The 22,504-nt window shown below is 43.0% G+C and overlaps 1 protein-coding gene across 1 annotated transcript in view; it reads right to left on the minus strand.

Annotated features, from left to right (window-relative positions):
- MYO1F (myosin IF) overlaps positions 1 to 20,395 on the minus strand; it is a 312,887-nt gene extending 292,492 nt beyond the window's left edge. The window contains exon 1 of the mRNA XM_088448915.1: positions 20,304 to 20,395. Within this exon, the coding sequence (XP_088305041.1) occupies positions 20,304 to 20,306 (3 nt within the window). The 5' untranslated portion in view covers positions 20,307 to 20,395. The remainder of the gene's footprint in view (positions 1 to 20,303) is intronic.
- Between the last annotated feature and the right edge of the window lie 2,109 nt (positions 20,396 to 22,504).

The following is a 22,504-nucleotide window of genomic DNA, read 5'->3' on the forward strand; positions in this document are numbered from 1 at the left end:
GCTCCTTTGTTGATGCACGTACAGTACACACAATTCACAAACACAGAAGAAAATGTTTTATTTTTGTTGGAGTGCACTTTGGGGGTTACACCACCCTTTAACAGACAGACGCACGCTTGGCGCTGCTGCTTTGAGGATGCAGGTGCGGCTACAGCCCACACAATTCACAAAGACAGAAAAAAAAGAATTTTTTATTTTTTGTGGAGCGCACTTTGGGGGTTATACCACCCTTTAACAGACAGATGCATGCTTGGCGCTGCTGCTTTGAGGATGCAGGTGTGGCTACAGCCCACACAATTCACAAAGACAGAAAAAAAAGAAGAATTTTTCATTTTTTGTGGAGCGCACTTTGGGGGTTACACCACCCTTTAACAGACAGACGTACGCTCGGCGCTGCTGCTTTGAGAATGCAGGTGCGGCTACTGTGCATACATTTCACACACAAACACAGAAAAAAAGAAGATTATTTTATTTTGTTGGAACGCACTTTGGGGGTTATACCACCCTTTAACGGACAGACGCATGCTTGACGCTGCTGCCTTGAGGATGCATGTACAGTGCATACAATTCAGAAACACAGAAGAAGATTTTTTTATTTTTTGTGGAGCGCACTTTGGGGGTTACACCACCCTTTAACAGACAGATGCACGCTTGGCGCTGCTGCTTTGAGGATGCAGGTGCGGCTACAGCCCACACAATTCACAAAGACAGAAAAAAAAGAATTTTTTCTTTTTTGTGGAGCGCACTTTGGGGGTTACACCACCCTTTAACAAACAGACGCACGCTTGGCGCTTCTGCTTTGAGGATGCAGGTGCGGCTACTGCGCATACATTTCACACACAAACACAGAAAAAAAGATTATTTTATTTTGTTGGTGCGCACGTTGGGGGTTACACCACCCTTTAATGGACAGACGCACGCTTGGCGCTGCTGCTTTGAGGATACACGTACAGTGCACACAATTCAGAAACTCAGAAGAAGAATTTTTAATTTTTTGTGGAGTGCACTATAATAATCTTTTTTTTCTGTGTTTGTGTGTGAAATGTATGCGCAGTAGCTGCACTTTTCTTTCTGTCTTTGTGAATTTGCATCCTCAAAGCAGCAGAGCCAAGCGTGCATCTGTCTGTTAAAGGGTGGTGTAACCCCCAAAGTGCGCTCCACAAAAAATAAAAAATTCTTCTTCTGTGTTTCTGAATTGTGTGCACTGTACGTGCATCCTCAAAGTAGCAGCGCCAAGCATGCATCTGTCCGTTAAAGGGTGGTGTAACCCTGAAAGTGCGCTCCAACAAAATAAAATAATCTTCTTTTTTTCTGTGTTTGTGTGTGAAATGTATGCGCAGTAGCCACACCTGCATCCTCAAAGCAGCAGCGCCAAGCGTGCGTCTGTCTGTTGAAGGGTGGTGTAACCCCCAAAGTGCGCTCCAAAAAAAAGAAAAAATTACACCACCCTTTAACGGACAAGCCAGCCGGCCCTTTACTTATGACACAGGCGCATGCTTGGCGCTGCTCATTTGTTGATGCACGTGCAGCCACAGTGCACACAATTCACAAACACAGAAAATTATTTTTTATTTTGTTTGGAGTGCACTTTGGGGGTTACAGCACCCTTTAATGGTCAAGCCAGCCGGCCCTTTACTTATGACACAGATGCACGCTTGGCGTTACTTTGTTGATGCACGTGCGGCTACTGCGCACACAATTCACAAACACAAAAAAAAATGATTTTTATTTTTTTGGAGTGCACTTTGGAGGTTACAGAACCCTTTAACGGACAAGCCAGCCGGCCCTTGATTTATGACACAGGCGCACACTTGGCGCTACTTTGTTGATGCACGTGCGGCTACTGCGCACTCAATTCACAAACACTGAAAAAAATAAAAATTTTTTTTTTGGAGTGCACTTTGGGGGAGCACCCCTGATGCACAGATCACCCCCTGGACAACACTACAGCACCCCTCTAGGACTACAGCCTTTATGGGACACTGCACAACACAGTCCAGCCGCCCCTATAGACTTTAGAGTGGACACAGCCCCTATGGACAACTGACTGCACAACACAGCCCAGCCAGCCCCTATGACAGCAGCACAACACAGCCCAGCCAGCGCCTATGGACAACAGCAGCACAGCCCAGTCAGCCCCTATGGACTGAGTGGTCACAGCCCCTATGGACAACAGCAGCACAACACAGCCCAGCTAGCCCTAGCTCCCACCCTCCCTCTTCACTGTCCACAGCCGGAGTGAGAAATGGCGCCAACGCGGGGACCTTTTATAGAATCCAAAACCCGTGAGATTCGGAAGGCGGGATGATGACGTTTTGCCTCGATTTCAGATCCGAGTCATGCGGGAAAAGTCGAGCCTGACTCGGATACGACTCGGATCGGGGAGGCACGGGGGGGTTCGGATTTCAGAAATCCGAACCCGCTCACCCCTAGTTTGGACTGTCGCATCTAAAGCTGCAATATAGTGATTCCATTTTTTATGGAATCTGATAATACCCTTCTCTATGTCAGGGATGGTAGCTCTTCTTTCAAAATATATAATACGAAGGATAGTGTTTTTCACTTCAGCCAAAGAGGGCGTAGATTTCTTAATCCAGAACTATAAGATTATTTCTTCGCAAAAGAATAACAGTTAATACAGGGGTAATCTCATTTCCCAGCACACCCAAGTCCCATAGTGACAAATTTACCAGCAAACAAGATATTGGATTTCTAGAAAGACTTAAGTTGAAAATCCGGTTAATATAATTTATGATTTTATGCCAGAATACTGCTATCTTCCCACATTGCCAAAAATTATGAATGAATGTAGCTCCCTGCATTCTGCACTTTGGGCATTTACCAGTTTCATCTGGAACTATATGTGCTCTCTGAGCCTGTGAGATAAATGCTCTCTGCATTGTTTTAAAGTGTGTTTCCTGCAAAGATGCAGTATGTAAATATTTAAATACCATTAGGTTATGATCCTGTAAAATATCTAAATTTGAGATATCCGCGATATCCCTTGACCATCTTTCTAGTGTTGATCCCTATATTTTGTTATACCATGAAGTTTTGGGATACATATTGTAATGTTTAAGTCTGTAAAGACTAGTAGGAGAAAAGGAAAAAATAGTTTGCATAGGGTCAGGTGTTTCTCCATCAGTCATAGGTTTAGGCAATGTGTTGACAAAGTGTCTAATCTGTAAATTCATAAAAAAGTTTCTATCCACTATTTTAAATTTGTTTTTTAGTTCAGAAAAAGACATCATGACCCCCCCCAGGATCGAAAACATCTCGGATTGATGAAATACCAGCCTCTTTCCACTTCTTATATATAGCATTTTGTAGACCCTGGAGAAAGTTTGGGTTTCCCCAAAAAGTCGTAAATCTGGAAGAACATGGGTTCCTCTGTAATTTAATATTAGTATATCTCCAGGAATGATATGTATTGAAAAATAGAGTACTAGTAAATATCTGAGCCAGGATGTCCTTTTTGGATGCGTGTAACAATGCACTGGGGGAAAATGGGGAAAATAATTCTACTTCTAAATCAAAGTTCACAAAAATAGATCTGCCCCAAAACCAATTCAAGATATATCTGAATAGAGTTGCCCTACTAAATGATTGCAAGTCAGGTAAGTTCACTCCTCCCTCAGAACGTGGCAATTGCAGCTTAGAGTAAGCTATCCTCGTTTTTTTCTCATTTAACAAAAATGTTTTAAATATTGTGTCCACATGAGATGCATCCATTTTTGTAAGACTCAGAGGGAGCATTTGTAATATATATGACAGCTTGGGAAAGGCTATGCTTTTAATTACCGTGGTTCTGCCTAATAAAGACAGAGGTAAGTTCATCCATCCGGACAATATTTTAGAGATACTCATCAAAACGGGTTTAAAATTAACAGTGTATAAGTCAGTTAATAATCGGGGGATCCGAGGCCCTGATTCAGAACCGGACGCACTGAAAAGAGCGCTCGCTCTGAATCTGGGCATTTTTTTTATTTTTTTGTCAAGACCATCGTGACCATCGGGCTTGCAACGAGACCCTTGTGGTAGTGTCTCGTGGCCGCAAGCCCCAGAGAGCTTCCGGCTCTAATAGAGCCAGAAGCTCTCCCACTGACATCACTTGTGATGTCAGTGGGGGCCCCCCACAAATGGCAGGCGTTCGCTTGGGAACGCCACCGTTTGTGAAGCCACCCCACGGCCACGCCTACCAAACGGGGCAAGCTGTCAATCACCCCCCTTTGGTGCGAGACCCGGAGCGACAGAGCACCCATCGCTAGCCGGGTCTCGCACATGCGCAAGACGGAGCCGGCTCCGCTGTGCGCATGCCCAGTGGGCAACCATCGACCCGGTTGCAAGTGCTCAGCGCTTGCGACCGGGTCTGAATCAGGCCCTGAATTCCTAGGTAAATCAGAGTGGTTCTAACCACTGGGAACAGGGATAATACAGGGTGAGAGCTAAACCCATTAGATCTCCTAATAATGGTAACAATTCTAACTTAGAATAGTTTACTTTATATCCAGCAAAGGTTCCAAAATCATCAATTAAGGCAATAATTGTGGGGATAGAAGTGTCGGGATTAGATATGAATAAAAGCATGTCGTCTGCGAACAGTGCTATTTTAGCCTCCACTTTACCCACTACAATACCAGCAAAAAGCGAGGATTCTCTAAGGACAATCGCCAGAGGCTCCAAAGCCAGAGCGAACAGTAGGGGCTATAGTGGGCACCCCTGGCGAGTACCCCTCTCTATATAATATGGGGAGGTAAAAAACCATTACTCATTACCTGTGTCATAGGGTCAGAGTATAAATTGGCTATTAAATTAGTGAACTCCACTGGTGCCCCAAACCTCCGCAATGATTCAAATAAGTGGTCCCATGTGACTAGGTCAAATGCCTTTTCGGCGTCTAATGATAAAATTACTTTGGTATCGCAGCTCCCGGAAGCCTCCACACATTGCATAATTGAGAGAACTTTCCTTATATTTGCAACAAACTGACGACCATCAATGAATCCAGTTTGATCGGTGTGGATAATGGACGGCAATATCAATTTAAGTCTATTTGCTAATATTTTCGTGAGAATTTTGTAATCCGTATTTAGCAATGGAGATCGGACGGTATGAACTAGGGAGTTCTGGATCACAGCCCGGCTTTGGCAAAACTCTGATAGTAGCAGAATTAAAATACCGTGGGGGGCTATTGCCTGATAGAATAGAGTTATAGACCACTGTGAGGGTCTCAGAGATTTTTGAGGAGAGAATCTTATAAAAATCATTGGAGAGGCCATAAGGGCCTGGGGCTTTATTGCATTCTAAAGAAGAAATTACAGCCGCAATTTCATCAGCTGTCACTGGTTTTATCAATGAAGAAGCCTGGTCTGTGGACATGGCTGGCACGTGTATGTTGGACCAAAAAGCCTTTTTTTTTTATTCATCCACGTCCGGGCTAGAATATAACGGTGAGTAAAATAACCTAAGAATGTCTGAGATATCTGCATTAGACCTGAGTAAATTTCCATCATTGCTTCTTAAAGCTTTAATAACTGTAGGGGGGGGGTGCCCTTTTAACAAATTAGACAATAATCTGCTGGATTTATTCCCATGACTGTAATGTCTCGATTTCTTATTAAATGTATATTTCGATTCCATTGAGGATAAGACATTATCAAACAGGGTTTTCTGGTGATAATAAAAGTCCAACTGTTTATAATTTACCGGCTTATGGTATAACCTTGGAGGAATCCTTAATTAGCGATGGTCTCAGAGTCAAGTATGTGCCAACGCAGACAAGTGGATCCTTTATACAGCCAGTTACTGGAGATATTGCACATAGTCCCAAATCCAAATGGTATGATGCTTGCTTGTTAAGGTGCCAAGTGCCAAATGCCAGGATAAAACCACGACACGTTTCGCTGCAAAGTGCAGCTTTCTCAAGGTGGTAGTATCTTGTAGTATCTTATGGCATAAAAATGTCATATGGAGTGGTCTTGTGACATAAAAGGGGCATGTGGACAAGTGTGATGACATACAAAGTGCAAGTGGAGAGGTCTCATAGAAAAAATGGGGAATGTGGATGATTTTGGTAGAATAAAAGGGGTCTGTGGGGGGGGGGCTGTTGCATAGGCTTGTTCTGGGCACCTTGGCTACACGCTACACCTCTGGGAGCTGTATTGGGAACATGGGTGAACACTCATTTATTCAGATGTTCTTTTTGGTATACAAAAATGACAACTGTATGAGAATTGTGTTATTTCCTTCTTTCAAGAGGAACAATTAAATCATCTTATCTATATATATATATATATATATATATATATATATAAATATATATATATATATATATTTGTGGGAAGGCATACACAGGTGGATTTATATAGATACATACTCTTGTACAATTATTTAGAGTGAAAGCATCGATCAGGAACAACATTTCTGAGTTAACTGCAAATAGTTATATTTTTTCTGTCCGTCTCTGCAATATGCAACCTACTATTTGAGGTTGAGATCTAACTGAAATGGTTTTATCACTAATGTAAGTAATTTCAAGGACAGAACCATCTCTGTCTAGTACCTCTACTTAACGCAATGGATTCCATTCTTAGCGTATTTGTACACACAACAGCACAAGAGTCTTTACTGTCATTTAAATAATTTTGCCTGAATACCAGAGAATTAAGACGTTGAAATAATGTGGCAAAATCTTGTACTGTGAATTGATATTGAAAATTATCCAATGATGCAATGTGAATACAAAACTACAATTAGAAAGTCAGGAATTTGATTAAAAATAAACAGTAAAGTGGTTTTTGTTATAGTAATGAATATTTTTGTTAAACAAGAAATACTGTACAGTAGAGCTAGATCTTAGTAATGAAGATATGTTTTATAGTCAATGGATAAAATTATTTTTGACCACTGGGTTAGTACTTTGTTGGGCCACCATTTGCACTTAATATGGCTTGAAGTCTTCTAGGTATGGATTCTGCTATGTTTTGTGAGGAATATTAGCAAAATGCAATGAACTGCATCTCCATAACATGGAGCCTGAAGACTTGTGATGATGCAAGAAGGATCCATGCTTGTGCTATTGTCTCCATATTCTCACCATACCATTGAAAGCATGATTCGTTAGACCACATTTCCAATCATTTACTGTCCAATTCCTCTGTTCCTGAGCAAACTGGTGACATTTCACCCTGTTTGCAGCAGTTACAAATGGCATATGGGCAGGCCTACTGCTTCTGTAGCCCATATAATGTAATGTGCAGTGTACTGTTACTTGAGAGGCCATCTGAACTGATCCCTGATTTAGAATTCCTGTAACATAATGTGCAGTTGCCCGTCTGTGGGAGAGAAAAAGTCTGCCCTCTCCCTGTTTCTCTTGAGCATCCAGTAGCTATTTACAGCCACAGACCTTGTGCTCAGACACAGTTTTTCATCTACTGGTCCACTCTGTGTATACTTAACTACCACCTTCAAGCAATTCACCAGTGCAGCCATTTTTCTAATGCTCGCACCACTGCTACGAGAGCCAACAATCATTTCACATTCATAGTCTGTCGTTTGCACATCTTTACAAGGCTGATACACGTCATTGGTCCCTGCATACCTTGGCAGTACTCCATACTTAGGCTCCTACAGGAAAGCTTGAAATCCCTAACCAAGATGATTACCAACCCTATTACTGCACTAGTGCAGGGTCATCTTACACTGTGTTAGAGCGTCACAGTGGAAGACAGATGTCTACGCTCCTGAGACCTGCATTTACCTCCATTTCACACCAGCAGAGAGCTGCTACCACTGCTATAGAGTTTGGTACAGCTTGCATCCTGCACTGCTACCCAGGTACAGTCACCGGCTGGTGACCTGTATACTCCACTCAAGCTCTTCTCTATACAGATGCTATGCAGTGATGTGCGGTGAGGTAAATGGTTGGGCAGGCACTGGCTAGTATCAGAGCCAGATTTACAGATACATATATGAACATCAAGGGCTCATGTGGCCTTTATACCAAGGTGCAGCAGTATATAATGCTGGAAATTTGGTGTGTTTTGATCAGGGATGTGTGGAAAAGGTAAACAAGGGAGGCAGTGCCTCACCTGTCATACACTTCTTACTCCAGAGTTTTGAATATAAAAATTTATATATTTATAATATTTTCTTTACATTTGTCTTATAATTTTTATAGTCAAAACTCTAAAGCTAGGAACACACTGACAGATACATTGGCTGATCAATTGTTCGGCCAATATATCTGCTGCCCGTCAGGCAGTGTGTACATGCGATATGTCGGTGAACGTCGGCGTTCACTGACATATCGCATTGGCTGTGCTGCACAGCCGATGGACAGACAGACACACACACACAGCGGCAGCCGTAAGGAGGGGGGCGGGTCATGCCCCCGCCCGCCGGGACACGCCGCGACATGCCTATTTGTCGCCGGGACCTGCTAGCAGACAAAGATGATGGTTGTTCAGTGTGTACGAATAACCATCATCTGCAGATATATCTGTATATTGTGTACCCACCATAAGTGTGACAGGAAAGACTCTGCCTCACCTCACCACACATCATTGATGCTATGTATATTCATAACTGGGAGAACGACTGTACAGTCACATTGCTACTAAATAAACCACCCCACTGGTTAAGTACTGGGCTTTTTGTTGTCTCAGGCCATCCGCTGGAGTGTTCACTCACTCAGCCATACCACAGTTACCTGTACACACATATTCCAACAACTTACACAGATTCAGACATCCAAAGTCAGCATTATCTGCAAAATAGTTACTTTGCACAAAATTGTCTGGTGGTCATAATCATTTTGGCCACTCAGTGTATATAAATATTACCAAAACTCTAATTCATCAGAATAAATCACTATGCAAATAGATTCAGAGCTATAAACAGTTCATTCTAACATTAGAATGGAGACCTCAAGCTTTGCAAAGTCATTGTTTGATACATTTTGAACAAGTTACATTGATGCCCTAGAATAGATTCACTACAAAACTAAAGACGCATGTTAGCAAATCCATCCAGCATATTAATTAACAGCTACCTGTTCAGTGCTGGAAACCTTTTCAAGACAAGAGAGATTTGCATTGCACTTCCCTCCTAGCAGCAAAAGGAGTAAATAGCTCATTGGCAAATAAGTCAGGAGAAATATATATATATATATAATATATATATATATAGAGCCGTAAACTAGACCTTTTGGTGCCCTGTGCCAGAGAGAGCATTAGCGCCCCCCCTCCACCATTTTTTAAATAGGGACATAAGATAGTGCACCTGAAAAAGGGCCATCACCTCATGGGGAAGGGCCAGGGAAGAGATAGGGGAGGCCAGGAGATGCTGGGGATAAAAGAAGAGGAAGCTATAAGTGAGAATGATAATAAACAGGAAAATTGACAGGCCCAAACAGCCAGAGCCGTAACTAGACTTTTTGGTGCCCTGTGCCAGAAAGAGCATTGGCGCCCCCCTCGTTTTTCAAAGGGACATGATGCACCCAAAAAAGGGCCATGGCTTCATGGGGAAGGGCCAGGGAAGAGATAGGAGAGGCCAGGAGATGCTGGGGATGAAATAAGAGGAAGTTATAAGTGAGAATGATAATAAAGAGAAATTTGACAGGCCCAAACAGCGCCCCCTGACCTGTGGTACCCTGTGCGATAGCACCGTCCGCACTACCCTAGCTACAGCCCTGCAAACAGCAACCCCTGCCCTGCGGTGCCCTGATACTGATACAGATATCTGTTTTCTAGCAGAGTTTGAATTACTATATTTGAAGAGTTTGAATTACTATGATACATTGAATTGATCAGTCCTCGTTTACAGTGTTAATGTAATTGATTTATGCTGCCAATTTATGCTATATTGGTCAGCTCTACGTGTCTTTATTGTCTATGCTCTTAGCTTGAGCTGACACGTTATTGTATTCATATTTATCTTAATGGATTTTGATATTTGCGTGAGTAACACGCTTTTGTTATTTGTGGTGTTGGGATTGTCACCATAGTAATTTATGTATTATACCGACATTGGTATGACGCGGTGGGCTGGGATGTGATGTGATGACGTCACCCCACCTGCGCCACGTTTCCGTTGCCGGATGTTCACGCTGTAGCATCTGGGGGAGTTTGTCTTGTTGTTATTTATACCCGTTGTTGTACTGTATTTGTTGGTCTCTGAGGAAAATCTCGATGAAATGAGATTGAAACGTTAGCTCTACTTACCGACTTAGTATCCTGATTTTTGGAAGTACTGTGAGTGCCACCAGTTTATTTATTATTTATTACTGGTGCGATTCTTCTACACCCGGGGAGAGCACCAAGGCAAGTACCTTACTGCGTTTGTGATATTTGAAGGAGTGCCGGTCGTTTGGACTGCTCTCCCTCTCTCTCTCTCTCTATATATATACATATATATATATATATATATATATATACACATATACATACCACTTAACTAGCTATTATTTTTCCAAATTTTGCTCGGAAATTGTCAGGTTTTATTTTGTGATTGAATTACGTCAAGAACATTTTTTTAAAACTTATCCAACATCAACTTTTTTCTTCTTTTTTTCAAACACAATATACCGAAGGTTCCCAAACTCCGCCATTACAGTCCACATTTTAAGGATATCCATGCTTGAGCACAGATGACTTAATTAGCACCTTAGTCAATTTGATTTAACCATCTGGACTCAAGCATGGATATTTTTAAAACCTGGACTGGTGGCGTTTGGACCATTTTTATGATATACCAGAGGTTCCCAAACGCAGTCCTCTAGGCTCCCCAACAGTTCAGGTTTTGGAGATATCCATGGTTGAGCACAGGTGGTTAAATCAAACCATGGATATCTCTAAAACCAGCACTGTTGGGGTGCCTCGAGGTTGGGAACCTCTGTGCAATACTGAGCATGAACTTAAACTTTTAGCTATTATGCTTTAAACTACTATTTAGCTGGCTTCCCCCCAGTCACAGTGCATACTTGGCAACTGCAGAGAGGAGCAGCTGCTAGAGTAATGTAAAGTATGCACTGTGACTAAAGAAGCCTCTGATCGCTTCAGAGGGCAGCGTTCCCAGTAATGCAGTGCGCGGGTGATGTCATGACATCACCCGTGATGTGAGGAGCCCGCGTGTCTGCTGGATCCAGTTAGATCCAGCAGGCGGCGGAAGCAGCAGCAGTGATGGCACAGCGGGCCTCGGGAGCCCTGACGTCATGGAGCGGTGCCAGCTCGAAGGTAAGTTTCTTCATAGGGGGGAGCTAGTGCTGGGGGCACGACTACAGGGAGCATTGCAGGAGGGGAACAGCTACAGGGGGCATTGCTTAATGGGGACAGTGCAGAAGGGGCGCAACTACTGGGGGGCATTGCTTAATGGGCACAGCTACAGGGGGCACTGCAGAAGGGGCAACTACTGGGGGACATTGCATAATGGGCACAGCTACAGGGGCATTGCAGAAGGGGCACACCTACTGGGGGCATTGCATAATGCACACAGCTATAGGGGGCATTGCTTAAGGGCCACAACTACTGGGGGCATTGATTAATGGGCACAACTACAGGAGGACACTGCATCAATTGGCGGTTCTTATCACCACCCCTAACAGACTGTGGAATATGGTCAATTATATGACAGCGCAAGCTTGCCAGGCTATGTTTCAATTCTGCAAAATGGCGAGCAACAGGCTGTTGCAACCGCCAATTGATGCAGTGTGAGGCAAGGTGGATTCATCGACTTGATGTAATTGCAGCCCGAGGTTTAAATGAATCCATGTCCTTATCCTGTTTTTGAATTATTGCTGATTTTTTACTGATCTCTTTAATATATGTCATCCTAGAGATTTTTTTATCGCTAAATGTTTTCTTTATATGGTATTATTTGTAATATCTTTATTGGATCCTTCTTTATAAATTTTCTCCCATTATGGGACTAGTTTGTTCTCATGCAACACTTATATGTGGCTTCAGTCATGTTTTTTAATGTTTAGTTTTTTAATGTTTAGTATCTTAATGTTTATTATTCTTTCTCCAGCATCTCCTGTTATGCGATTTTGTTGATTATGTTTCCATGGTGATGGGCACAGTGTCCGTGTCATCGCACATTGCGCGATGATGTCATCAGTTACTGCCGCCGGCCGGGTGCATGGTCCCGCTGTCAGCGCAGTCTGTCTCACAGGGTGCAGCATGTATATAAGGTAAGCTTGTATTTGTTCTTTTTTATAATCGTGAAGATGGTATATTAAAATACCGAAACGTCGATTTATTCAAACACATGAGTGTTGGTAATATTTCACTAAGAGAGTGCCGCACCTTTGGATCTTTGTATTATATATGTGAGGGCACCTCGGCCAGTTGATTGTGTTATTGGGAGTGCCAGACCTGGTGAATATTATATATATATATATATATATATATATATATATATATAATGAGATGCCTGCTAGAAATGAAACAGAATTATAATTTCTTTTTTTTAGTGATAATCATAAGGGGAACTAGACATTTGGTAATGGGTGGTCCCAGTTCCAACCTCTCATAAGAACTTGTTCCTGTAGCTTGGAAGTTTGCCACTGTGTTCCATGACCTTTATTTAGGCAGCAAAGATTTCTGGCTTTTTCAAGTCATCCGTTCTGATACCAATGCCTCCAACGTATACCCTGGCCTTGGCACTCCCAGGAAATTGGTGTGACACTCCCAGGCGTGTGATCATGTGATCATGCAGGACTCATTCTGCACATGCTCAGAATGGGTCCTGCTCATGTGCAAGTGCTCCACCATGGGAAAGGTAAATAAACCATCGGATTTTGTACATTTCAGAATCAGGTTCAAGTAATCTTAATGCATTGTATTCAGCAATACAAACACCAATCATCTTTGCACTCATTTGTGTCCTTTAAAAATGTAATAATTCTCTGCCAAAGAAAATGGGTGCTTACTTTATTTTTCTGCTGTAAAGTGAAGAGTAATCTCTGTATTGCAGTGGTTCCCAAACTTTCTTGAATCAAGGTGCCCTAGAGTATACTGCATTTTCCACATCACCCCTAGGGGTCTATTCATCATCCCTTACTTTCTACAAAAAATGGGTGAAAATTAAAAATGTTCCCTACTTTTGTAAAAATGAAAGCTCAGGGCCATTCATTAAGCATGTAATACAGAAGATATCAAATATCTCCACATATTTCATGATTGACAACCAATAGAACTGGTTTTGCCTATCACATTGACCAACATTTTTTTTATTTGGTGCAGGGCCGGATTAAGGCTTGTGGGGGCCCCGGGGCAACTAAGTTGTGGGGGCCCCTTCAATAAAATTGCTACAGACCTACACAACAAGTACTATCCCCCTTGTCTTGTCTCCGGACACTCCACTGACCGGCAATATCGCAGCATACTACTTCATGTCCTTAACACTGCTGAGAACTGACTCCCGGCAGCATGTTTTTCTTTTTCATACGCACACTCTGTGATGTTATATGCTCGCTTTTTATTTTTCAGTCACTTACCCCTTCCCCTATTATAGAATTGCAGTGATGGGATGGCAACATCTTGTGTAGGTCTGGCTTATAGTTGGTCCATATAGCATACATTGTTTTGTATGCTATATGTATCAGTTGTATACTATCTGTTGTTTCAATGCTGTTCTCTTTTCATATGTATGTGATGTCTTACAACCAACTACTTTACTTTATTATGCTTTTCCTATCTGCTGTAATTCATCGTTGAAAAATCAATGAAAAGATGATAAAATAAATAAGATATGAAAAGATCAAATATAAAAGTTTTATTTTTACTAAAATGTAAAGTTTACTAACAAAAATGAATATAAAAGAGAGATAAACTGTCAGTTAGGTGCTGGGGGAGAGAGGGGGCGGGAATAGAACTCTGCACAGCTGATTGTTATGTCATAATGGCGTCTGTTCCAGGACTTTACTAAAGAGCTTCTCGCTGTACAGGCACCTGTCTTGCTGCAGACTCACAGGACAGATAAGCAGCTCTTAGATATTTGGCATGGATTCAAACCAAGCTAATGCTGAAATGGACCCTGATGGACATGTGGTACAGGAATATATTACCCAACGTATGGGAAACCAATATCTGGAGTTTCAGCATGGGAAAAGAGAGCGGAGATACTACCCATGTCACATAAATCCAGAAGACGACCAATTGATGGTGACCATAGGGGATAATTTCATGGAGATTGCTATGTTTGGTGTGCCAAATTCATGGAATTATGACCCTTCAGTAGGCTGGAAGAATATGGAAATGGCATACTGTGCAAGGTCGATCATCATTGACACCGCAAAAATTCCTACCACTGATATAGAGGACCCTGAAGGTATTGTGAGGAACGGAGAACAGAGCAGCCCGGTTGCAGGGTCCCAAGAACAGCAGGAGGTAATAACACAGGCAATCCCCAACGATGATGATAATACAGAGGCATTGGAGCAACGGAAACAAAAAGTAAAAGCTGAAATTAAAAAGAGAAAAGCTGAACTGAGAGAACTCCAGCTGGAAAAGAGAAAATTAAATGAGAGACTCCAGGGAAAGACAACACATTCTGGCTTTCGAGGCTTCATTAGCAGAATCGGAACATAGTAGCGCAATGTATTTCTAAGGCGCAACAGCGTCACACCTGTTAGATGTACTGCTGACTGAGGAAGACAATTGATCCCTGGAGTTCCTGTTGCCAAGCTATAAAGCCTGCTTATTGGGGACTCCCCTACTCTCTAATCCACTCCATTTCTACTCATTTGCCTCCTATTCACCTCTGAGTGCAATATTGCTAACATCTTGTGTGCCTTTGGCCTATCAAGTATTCACCTGTCAGGGCCTATTTCTCACTGCAGGCTTGCCTGCAAACACCACCCATACAACTTCCACTCCAGTGGTCTCAGACCCCTCTTCTATCAGTGGTCACTCCAATGGTTGGCCCCACTCCACAAGCTCCAGACATTGCCTAGACCTGAAGAACATCTGAGCCAACGTGAGCGCGGCCACATCGACTTAACATCCAGGCTCCAGCATTGGATCCTATATACTATACTAAGGATATATTTTGTAGAATAAATTTAGAAAAACCTTTCATAAATAAGCATGTGGTTTCACATATGTATACATCTGATTCATGTTTATAGCAGTATTTTCAGGGTTGGCTGGTTTAAACCAAAGAGGTTGTTTTCTTATTTAAAAAAACAAAACAAAACACTGTTTTATTTTATTATGCTGTGACTACAGGCATGGTGCTGTGAATTCTTAAAAAAAGCCTATTATAAGTGAATCCCCCTGGTATTATTGCATATTCTTGTTGCTTGTGGTCTTCATTTGAGTGAGCTGAACCAATACAGTAAAGTCACACACAACAGAGAAATAGGGAGTGTGGGAGGGTGAACCTGATCAGAGAGGTACTAAATCATCCAATTCTATAGGACAGGAGAAAACCACAACTAACATTCTCAGTCTTAAAGGGTAAACAAGAGGCAATACACAGAGAAACACATCATGGTTTAATCTCCTTCATGTTTATTTCAATTTAAAACCTTCAGTCCTACCGAGATGAGTGCAAGGAAGAAATACATAAGAAATACATAAGTAACACATTAGACAATATTTTACCTGATCCACCATTGCCTAATGTGTACGCACTATATAGGGCCATATAGTCGCAACACTAGGTCTGCCCTACATGCAGCTCAACCTGACAATGAGACTGAGAACCCCATGTAGCGGGATGCGGCTGATGCCGACATATCTGGTGGTCAGGCACTGGATCGTGTAATGTGTACCGGCCGCCCGATGTCGGCTGGTCACCCGTGCGGTTGTCCGTTGTTTAGTGTGCACCCCAGCTTTAGTCTGGCTCTCTTTAGATGAGATACAAAATCCTAATAACTTTGGATTGTTAATGTTAGAAAGCATTAAAACGTGGTTGATCAAGGTTTCTAATACATAGCAATGTTCTGCATGCGCAGAAGGACGGAGGCCGTGCGGGATTCGACTGGATCCCTACCAGAGGGGAGCATCCCGATAAGAAGCCCATATGCTTCTATGGGGTAACACCACCTGAAGATGCATCGCATTCTGGTGCTTTGTATATATCGGGAATGTGGTAAAACCCCCGAAAACAGCATCATTGGAGGAAGATAGAGAAAGAAGTCATGAGAGAGGTGGAGACAGAGAGATAGGGAAGGGGGAGAGAGAAAGGGAGAGGGAGGGAGGAAGGGACAGAGAGCGCGCACACACTTCCCTACCTCTATGTAGGCAGCAGGGCAGGCAGGCTTCTAATGGAGGCAGGCACTTCACTGCATTAAGCCCTGCCTCCTGCCAATACACCCGCAAATCATGTCATCATGTCAGCAAGGGGGCGGATCTTCCACCGTCAGCCACTGTCAATCAGTGATGGAGTGTGCTGTCACTGATGTGCTGTTGGGAGTCCAGAAAGGGTCCAGAGTGACCCGGAATGTCTGTCTGTAGCAGTGTGGGGGCCCCTGGGCCACCGCCATGTCCACTCCGCCTATAATCCGGCCCTGATTTTGTACTAGATCACCAACCTTTGGCACCCAGTTTAGGAACCACTGCTGTATTGTGTTTGCTAGGAAATCACTTTAGTTTACAGCTCCTGTAGCAGCAGTGCATATAGACTGCAAAAAGACAGAACCTGTCAGTCTAGAGAACAAATAATCCCACACACAAGGGTGGATTGGGAAATGAAAGTGGCAGTGGAAAATTTTTTTGAAAGTGGCCCCATGTAGGCAAGACCAAATCAACTATAAGTGGGGCACAGCAGAAACATTAGTGGGACTTGCAAACTATTAAACATTGTAATTTACAGTATGTCAAGCGTCCCAGTGAACATCAAACTACATATGTGAACAGTGGCGTGAGTTCACCCCAGATGCCCAGAGGCAAGTTATAATTTGGTGCCCCCACCATCACATCCGCTGGTACTGTAATGTAGCAATTCGCATGCAGACAGGCTATAAATAGACAAAGGCAGCAGCTGATGGTCTGACATGGAGCTCTCCACTAGTGTATGGTGGCTTCTCAGGTGCTGCGAAGGGGTGCCATGTATTGGGCAGCCATGACGGGACACTCCAGGTACATAATTACAGCCCTAAGTTGGGTGAATATGTTGTGGACAATGGAGGAGGTGCCCCTTCAGAGTTGGAGCCCGGCGGCAGGCGTCTCCATTATCTCCCATAGTTCTGCCCCTGCTCCAATGGCTGCAGCCAGATGGCAGATACAGTAAAGGCTTTACGATGAACAAGGGCACACAGCTCTGCAACCACTCCCACTGTGCTTGCCGATTTCAGGACAGGCAATTATGATTATTATATAGAGGCCATTATTGAATTCCATTACTGAATGCTATAATATTGTGTTATTTTTCAGCTAATTGTCTGCAACAAAATGCATTATTGTCTACTCACATGCTATTTATCTGTCATAGCTGCAGTTATGCCAGACACTTCTATGTCATGGACAGGGCCGCTGCAAGGTTTCTCTGCACCCTAGGCAAAACTGCAGCCTACTGAACCGCCCTCCCACCACCGCCACCAATACCCACTTTCTAGCCCATCAGGTGAAAGTGAGGAGGCATCATCTTCGTTCCACAGCCACCACCTGCATTTAGTACAACAAGAATGTCTCTCAGAGAAATCCTTAATATTGTGATCGTCAGACTCTGTGGTGCCCCCAGATCCTAGCGCCCCTAGGCAGCTGCCTAAAACTGCCTAATGGTAGAGCCAGCCCTGGTCACAGACATAATCCTAATACTTTACTCCTTGTTTACTAAACTACTGTCCTTCCAATTATCAAACCATTTAATAAACCTGTCAAATGTTGCTTTTTATGTGGTGTGGGTCTTCTCCAGTCATTACCTTGAGTCGAGCTAGGCTTTCCAGAGAGGAAACATAACTCACATGGTTGCACTGCATTTGAGAAGAGGCGAGACTCTCTCATAACTGACATTTAGTGAAGAGGTGTCACTGGAATTGCAGTTTTTGCAAAACCTTTCTGTGGAATGCCAATTCTGCAATGGATTGTAAATTTGCATCTCACTGAATTTCTAATCTATATGTGTGTGGTTGGACTAGGACTCACACATTTCACTGGTGGTTTGTGCATTATTTGATGGCCAAATGCAGAAGAAGGAAATATTAAACATGTGATATAGGGCCTCATTCATCAACGAGTTTTATCACTCAAAATGAGTGATAAAACTCGCTGTGTATGACAAATGGTGCTCCAGCCAATCAGGTCCCACTAGTCATTTTTCAAACAGATGACAGGGAGTTGATTAGCTGGAGCACCAGTATCATACACAGCGACTATTATTACTCATTTTGAGTGATAAAACGCGTTGATGAATGAGGCCCTTAGTAACTACATATTTGTAAAACATCTAAATTAATTTCAATAAAGATTTAAAATTGTCAGTTATTATCAAATTTATATATAAATAATTTTAATTTAGCAGCACAAAATGAGCAAAGATTGCCATTAATGTAGACATTATTAACATGGGAAATAGCTTGTAGCAGCCAAGACAAAAGAAGGCACAAGGGATTCATATGAATCATTTATAAATGCTTAAACATAAAGGAGTCATGCAAACGCTGCTTCTCTCTGTGTACAGCCGCCGGCATTTCAATCCCATTCCGTTGTGGCATCATGCTCCCTACTATGTGCATGTGCTCCCATTTTAGCTGTCACATGCTTTAGGTAGTGTTACAGTGTGGCATCTATTGTAAATTGACTTGTTGGCCAGGCATGGGTATATCAGGCAACTCCATGGAAAATTATAGCCATCCAAAGAAACACGTGACATGCTTTCTACAGCGGTAATCTGACCAACTCCTTTCACTGGGATCACCTTTGTGCTACGAAAGCGTAATGTATATGAAAAAGTGTGTTAACATAAACCAGTATAGCAACGTATAAAGCAGCCCTGAAGTGACTCCAACCAACACCATTTTGGATAGAAAATGTATCATTTATGAAGTAGCTGATCGAGAATTGTAATAGACAGATATTTGAAAAGACCTTTTACTTTGTCCAACATAATTGTACCTATCATTCTGAGCAAGCAGAAAGATGTCACCCATGGCACCAATGTGGACCTAACATTACAAAGTGATATAAGACATGCACAAGTACTTGTTTATGGTAACCAAACAGGTGTGTTTCTATATAAAAATGCATTATGCCTCTACATTTTATCCAATTCTATCCAATTTATAAATGACTGCCATTGGAGAGGAAGGGATTGTTGCTGGAATGATGGTCCTGGTATATGTATGGGGATGGCTGGTATATGTATGGGGATGGCTGGTATATGTATGGGGATGGGGCTTCACACAGCAGCAACATAATACTTGTCTGTTATTCAAATTTTTTAGAGGAAATATCTCTAGTGATTGCTGAACACATAGAGCAGAGCAGCACTATTTCCTGTGTAACATGGATTGCTGATTAAATCTACTATAAACAGAAAAATACCTTCCTTTGCAGTATCTACTATATGATACCATGATGACAACATCTAAGTGTAAATATAATATTAAAAATTGTAAAATGCAATGTTCTATATACAAGGGTTAGAAGAGAACATTGGACGTTTGTTATTCAGGTTGCTGGGGAGCTTAAGCTTATCCAATATCAGATATATCACACAAAAAAAAATGATTTAACAAAACACATTTAGTAACTATTACCTAGATATTTAATTTGGAACAACAAATCTATGATTATGCCTATAACACATGTTGTTTGCAAACAAGTTCTAAATGGTGCCAGACATTTTTCAGAGGGTTATATAAACAGTATACTAATTATAATCAACCTTCGGATGCTTCCCTTCATTATATTTTATTATAACACACACAGAAAAGAAATTCACGTATAAAGTATCTCAAATGAAAAGTTGAAAAATGTAAAAATGTATGGGAAAACAAGTGTGGTTTTATTCTGCCATTGCCCTGCGACTGTTGATAATCACAAAGTGACACCAAATGAGACTATGACACTCAAGTCGCTGTTAGGATTGACTGTAGTTAAAGAAATCTGAGATAATCTTATTCCCATTAACTTCCGTTAGTCACACCGTTAGCAATTCAGACACTACAACCTTTTGGCAAGTATGAAAAGGAATTAAAAATTATTTACTACCTTGTTACCATGTTTCAGTGGTTTCCATACAATTATATGCACTCACTGACTTCAAGGCTTGTCATTTAAATGTATTTGTTGCTGTAACTAGGGAGCTACAGTATTTGATAGCTACAGGTGTTACACAGATAAATAAAATACTACCATTGTCAGTTGTTTCCTTCTGTCTTGATTCTGCTCCTGTTGGATCAAGTCCTCTGGACCCTAAAATGCCATCATAATCCAAGTGTTGATTGAATAAGTCATTCTTTGTTCCTCTGTAGCTTAGTGAAAATTAGTTATTGCTAAAGTTCCTCTCTCTGTCAGTCAGCCACTTCCTTCTTTGAAATTGTCAGCTCTACAAAAATATTATTTTGCTTGGGTGGGGTATGTACTGTACATGTTTAATCAAAAGACAGGGGAATAAAATAAAAGACATTTATCATTTGGGGATATCATTCAACCTTAAAAACCATTTAATGTGCTCACATATTTGTTTACATTTATTATTATTATTATTATTATTATTATTATTACTATTATTATTATTCCTTCCCTCCATTGGGTTTAGTAGCAAAATATGAAATGTTAGTGAAATGTTAGTGGTGTGTGTTAGAGTAATAACAACATATGGAAATTATGGTCTTATGATTATTAAACACATGAGACTTTCACAAATAAGGATTTATACAATGGTTCCAGGCTGCATGACACAATTCTACCATGTAACAATGTCCTGCTACTGTTTCCCCAGTGATTTAGATAAAAAGGAACTGAAAATTGTCATATTTAAACTATCATAGTGAGAGGTGTGGAAATATATAAAAATGACCTAAGTATCATTATTGATCTGCAACCCCCTGTACTGTGGGCAGGGCTGCCATCAGAAATTCAGGGGCCCGGTACCAACAAAATAGGCAGGCCCCCCCTCCCCCCCGGGTATAGGTCAGAGTTGAGCGGAGCTGTGGATAATGTGAGTGGAGTTATATCAGGGGTGTTGCCTCAAATGGTGGGTAAACCAGGGAAGGCTACGCATGGTGGAGGGGTCAGGAGGTGGGATGGGGCAGGGAAGACTGGACAAGGAGGGCACTAGGCTGTGATGGGTGGACTGGGGTGGCAAAGGGCAGGGAAGGCTGGTTGGACTAGGGGGCAAAGGACAGTAGGGGAGGGGCAGAGAAGACAGGAAGGTTGGCTGGACATGGGGGGTGGTTGCAGGGAAGGCTGGCTGGACTGGAGCAGGTAACACAGGCTGGCTAGGCTAGGAGGGGGGCACAGGGAAGACTTGCTGGACTGGGGGAGGGGCAAGGCAGGCTGGCTGGACTGGGGGGGCATAGGGAAGGCTGGCTGGACTGAGGGAAGGCAGGCTGACGGGACTTAGCAGGCTGGCTGGACTGGGGGAGGGGCAGGGCAAGGCAGACTGAACTGAGGGGGGGTGCAGGAAAGGCTGGCTGTACTGGGGGGGGCTGCAGGAAAGGCTGGCTGTACCGGGGGTACAGTGCAGGGAAGACTAGCTGGACAAGAGAGGGGAGGACACATGGTAGGGTCAGCACTCAGCATACCTGCTTTCTTCATTCTTTTCTCCTGAGAGAGAGGGGGCACGGCTGGCAGCTGCAAGGAGTGCACCAGGAGGCAGGCAGAGAGAATGAAAGAGCATAATCGCTGTGGCATTCAACTATGGACTGTCACTGGAGCCGGCCACAAGTATCGGCGGCGCTGTAGCATTTGATCTATGGAGCCGGCCGCGAGCCAATCACAGCTCGCGGAACGGCATCCGCCGCTCCTGATTGGCTGATCAAGAGCTGCTGCTCCTGATTGGCTCACGGAACGGCAGCCAATCAGGAGCGGCCGTTCCCGATTGGCTGCTCAGCAGTTGCTGCTCCTGATTGGCTGCCGCGGCCCCTTTCTCCCTGCCTGCCACCCAATGCATATCTTGCCGTTGTCAGCCGGGCCCCCTCTCTCTCCGGGCCCAGTACTAGAGTACCGGCAGTCCCCCCCTGATGGCGGCCCTGACTGTGGGCATCTTATTGCAAGCATAAAGGGTTGTCAACACCAACAGTATTAAATATACGGGATGTAGTCAGAATGCAGTCTTGACGAAATCCCGGCGTCTAAATCCCGACTTGGTACTAAAGATTGGCGCCGGAATCCCGACAGACGGCTTCCCGAACGAAGGTAAGCGGGGTTTAGGTTTAGGCACCACCGGAGGGACTTAGGGTTAGGCACCACCCGGGGAGGGTTAGGGTTAGGCTAGGGCATGGAGGTTAAGGTTAGGCACCACCAGGGGAAGGTTGGGGTTAGGCACATCCCTGGGAGGGTTAGGCTTAGGGTGCGGGGAGAGGGGGTTAGGTTTAGGCAACCCCAGGGGG

This window comes from Taudactylus pleione, unplaced genomic scaffold (genome assembly GCF_031769625.1).
Source record: "Taudactylus pleione unplaced genomic scaffold, aTauple2 ptg000471l, whole genome shotgun sequence".
Taxonomy (NCBI): Eukaryota; Metazoa; Chordata; class Amphibia; order Anura; family Myobatrachidae; genus Taudactylus; species Taudactylus pleione.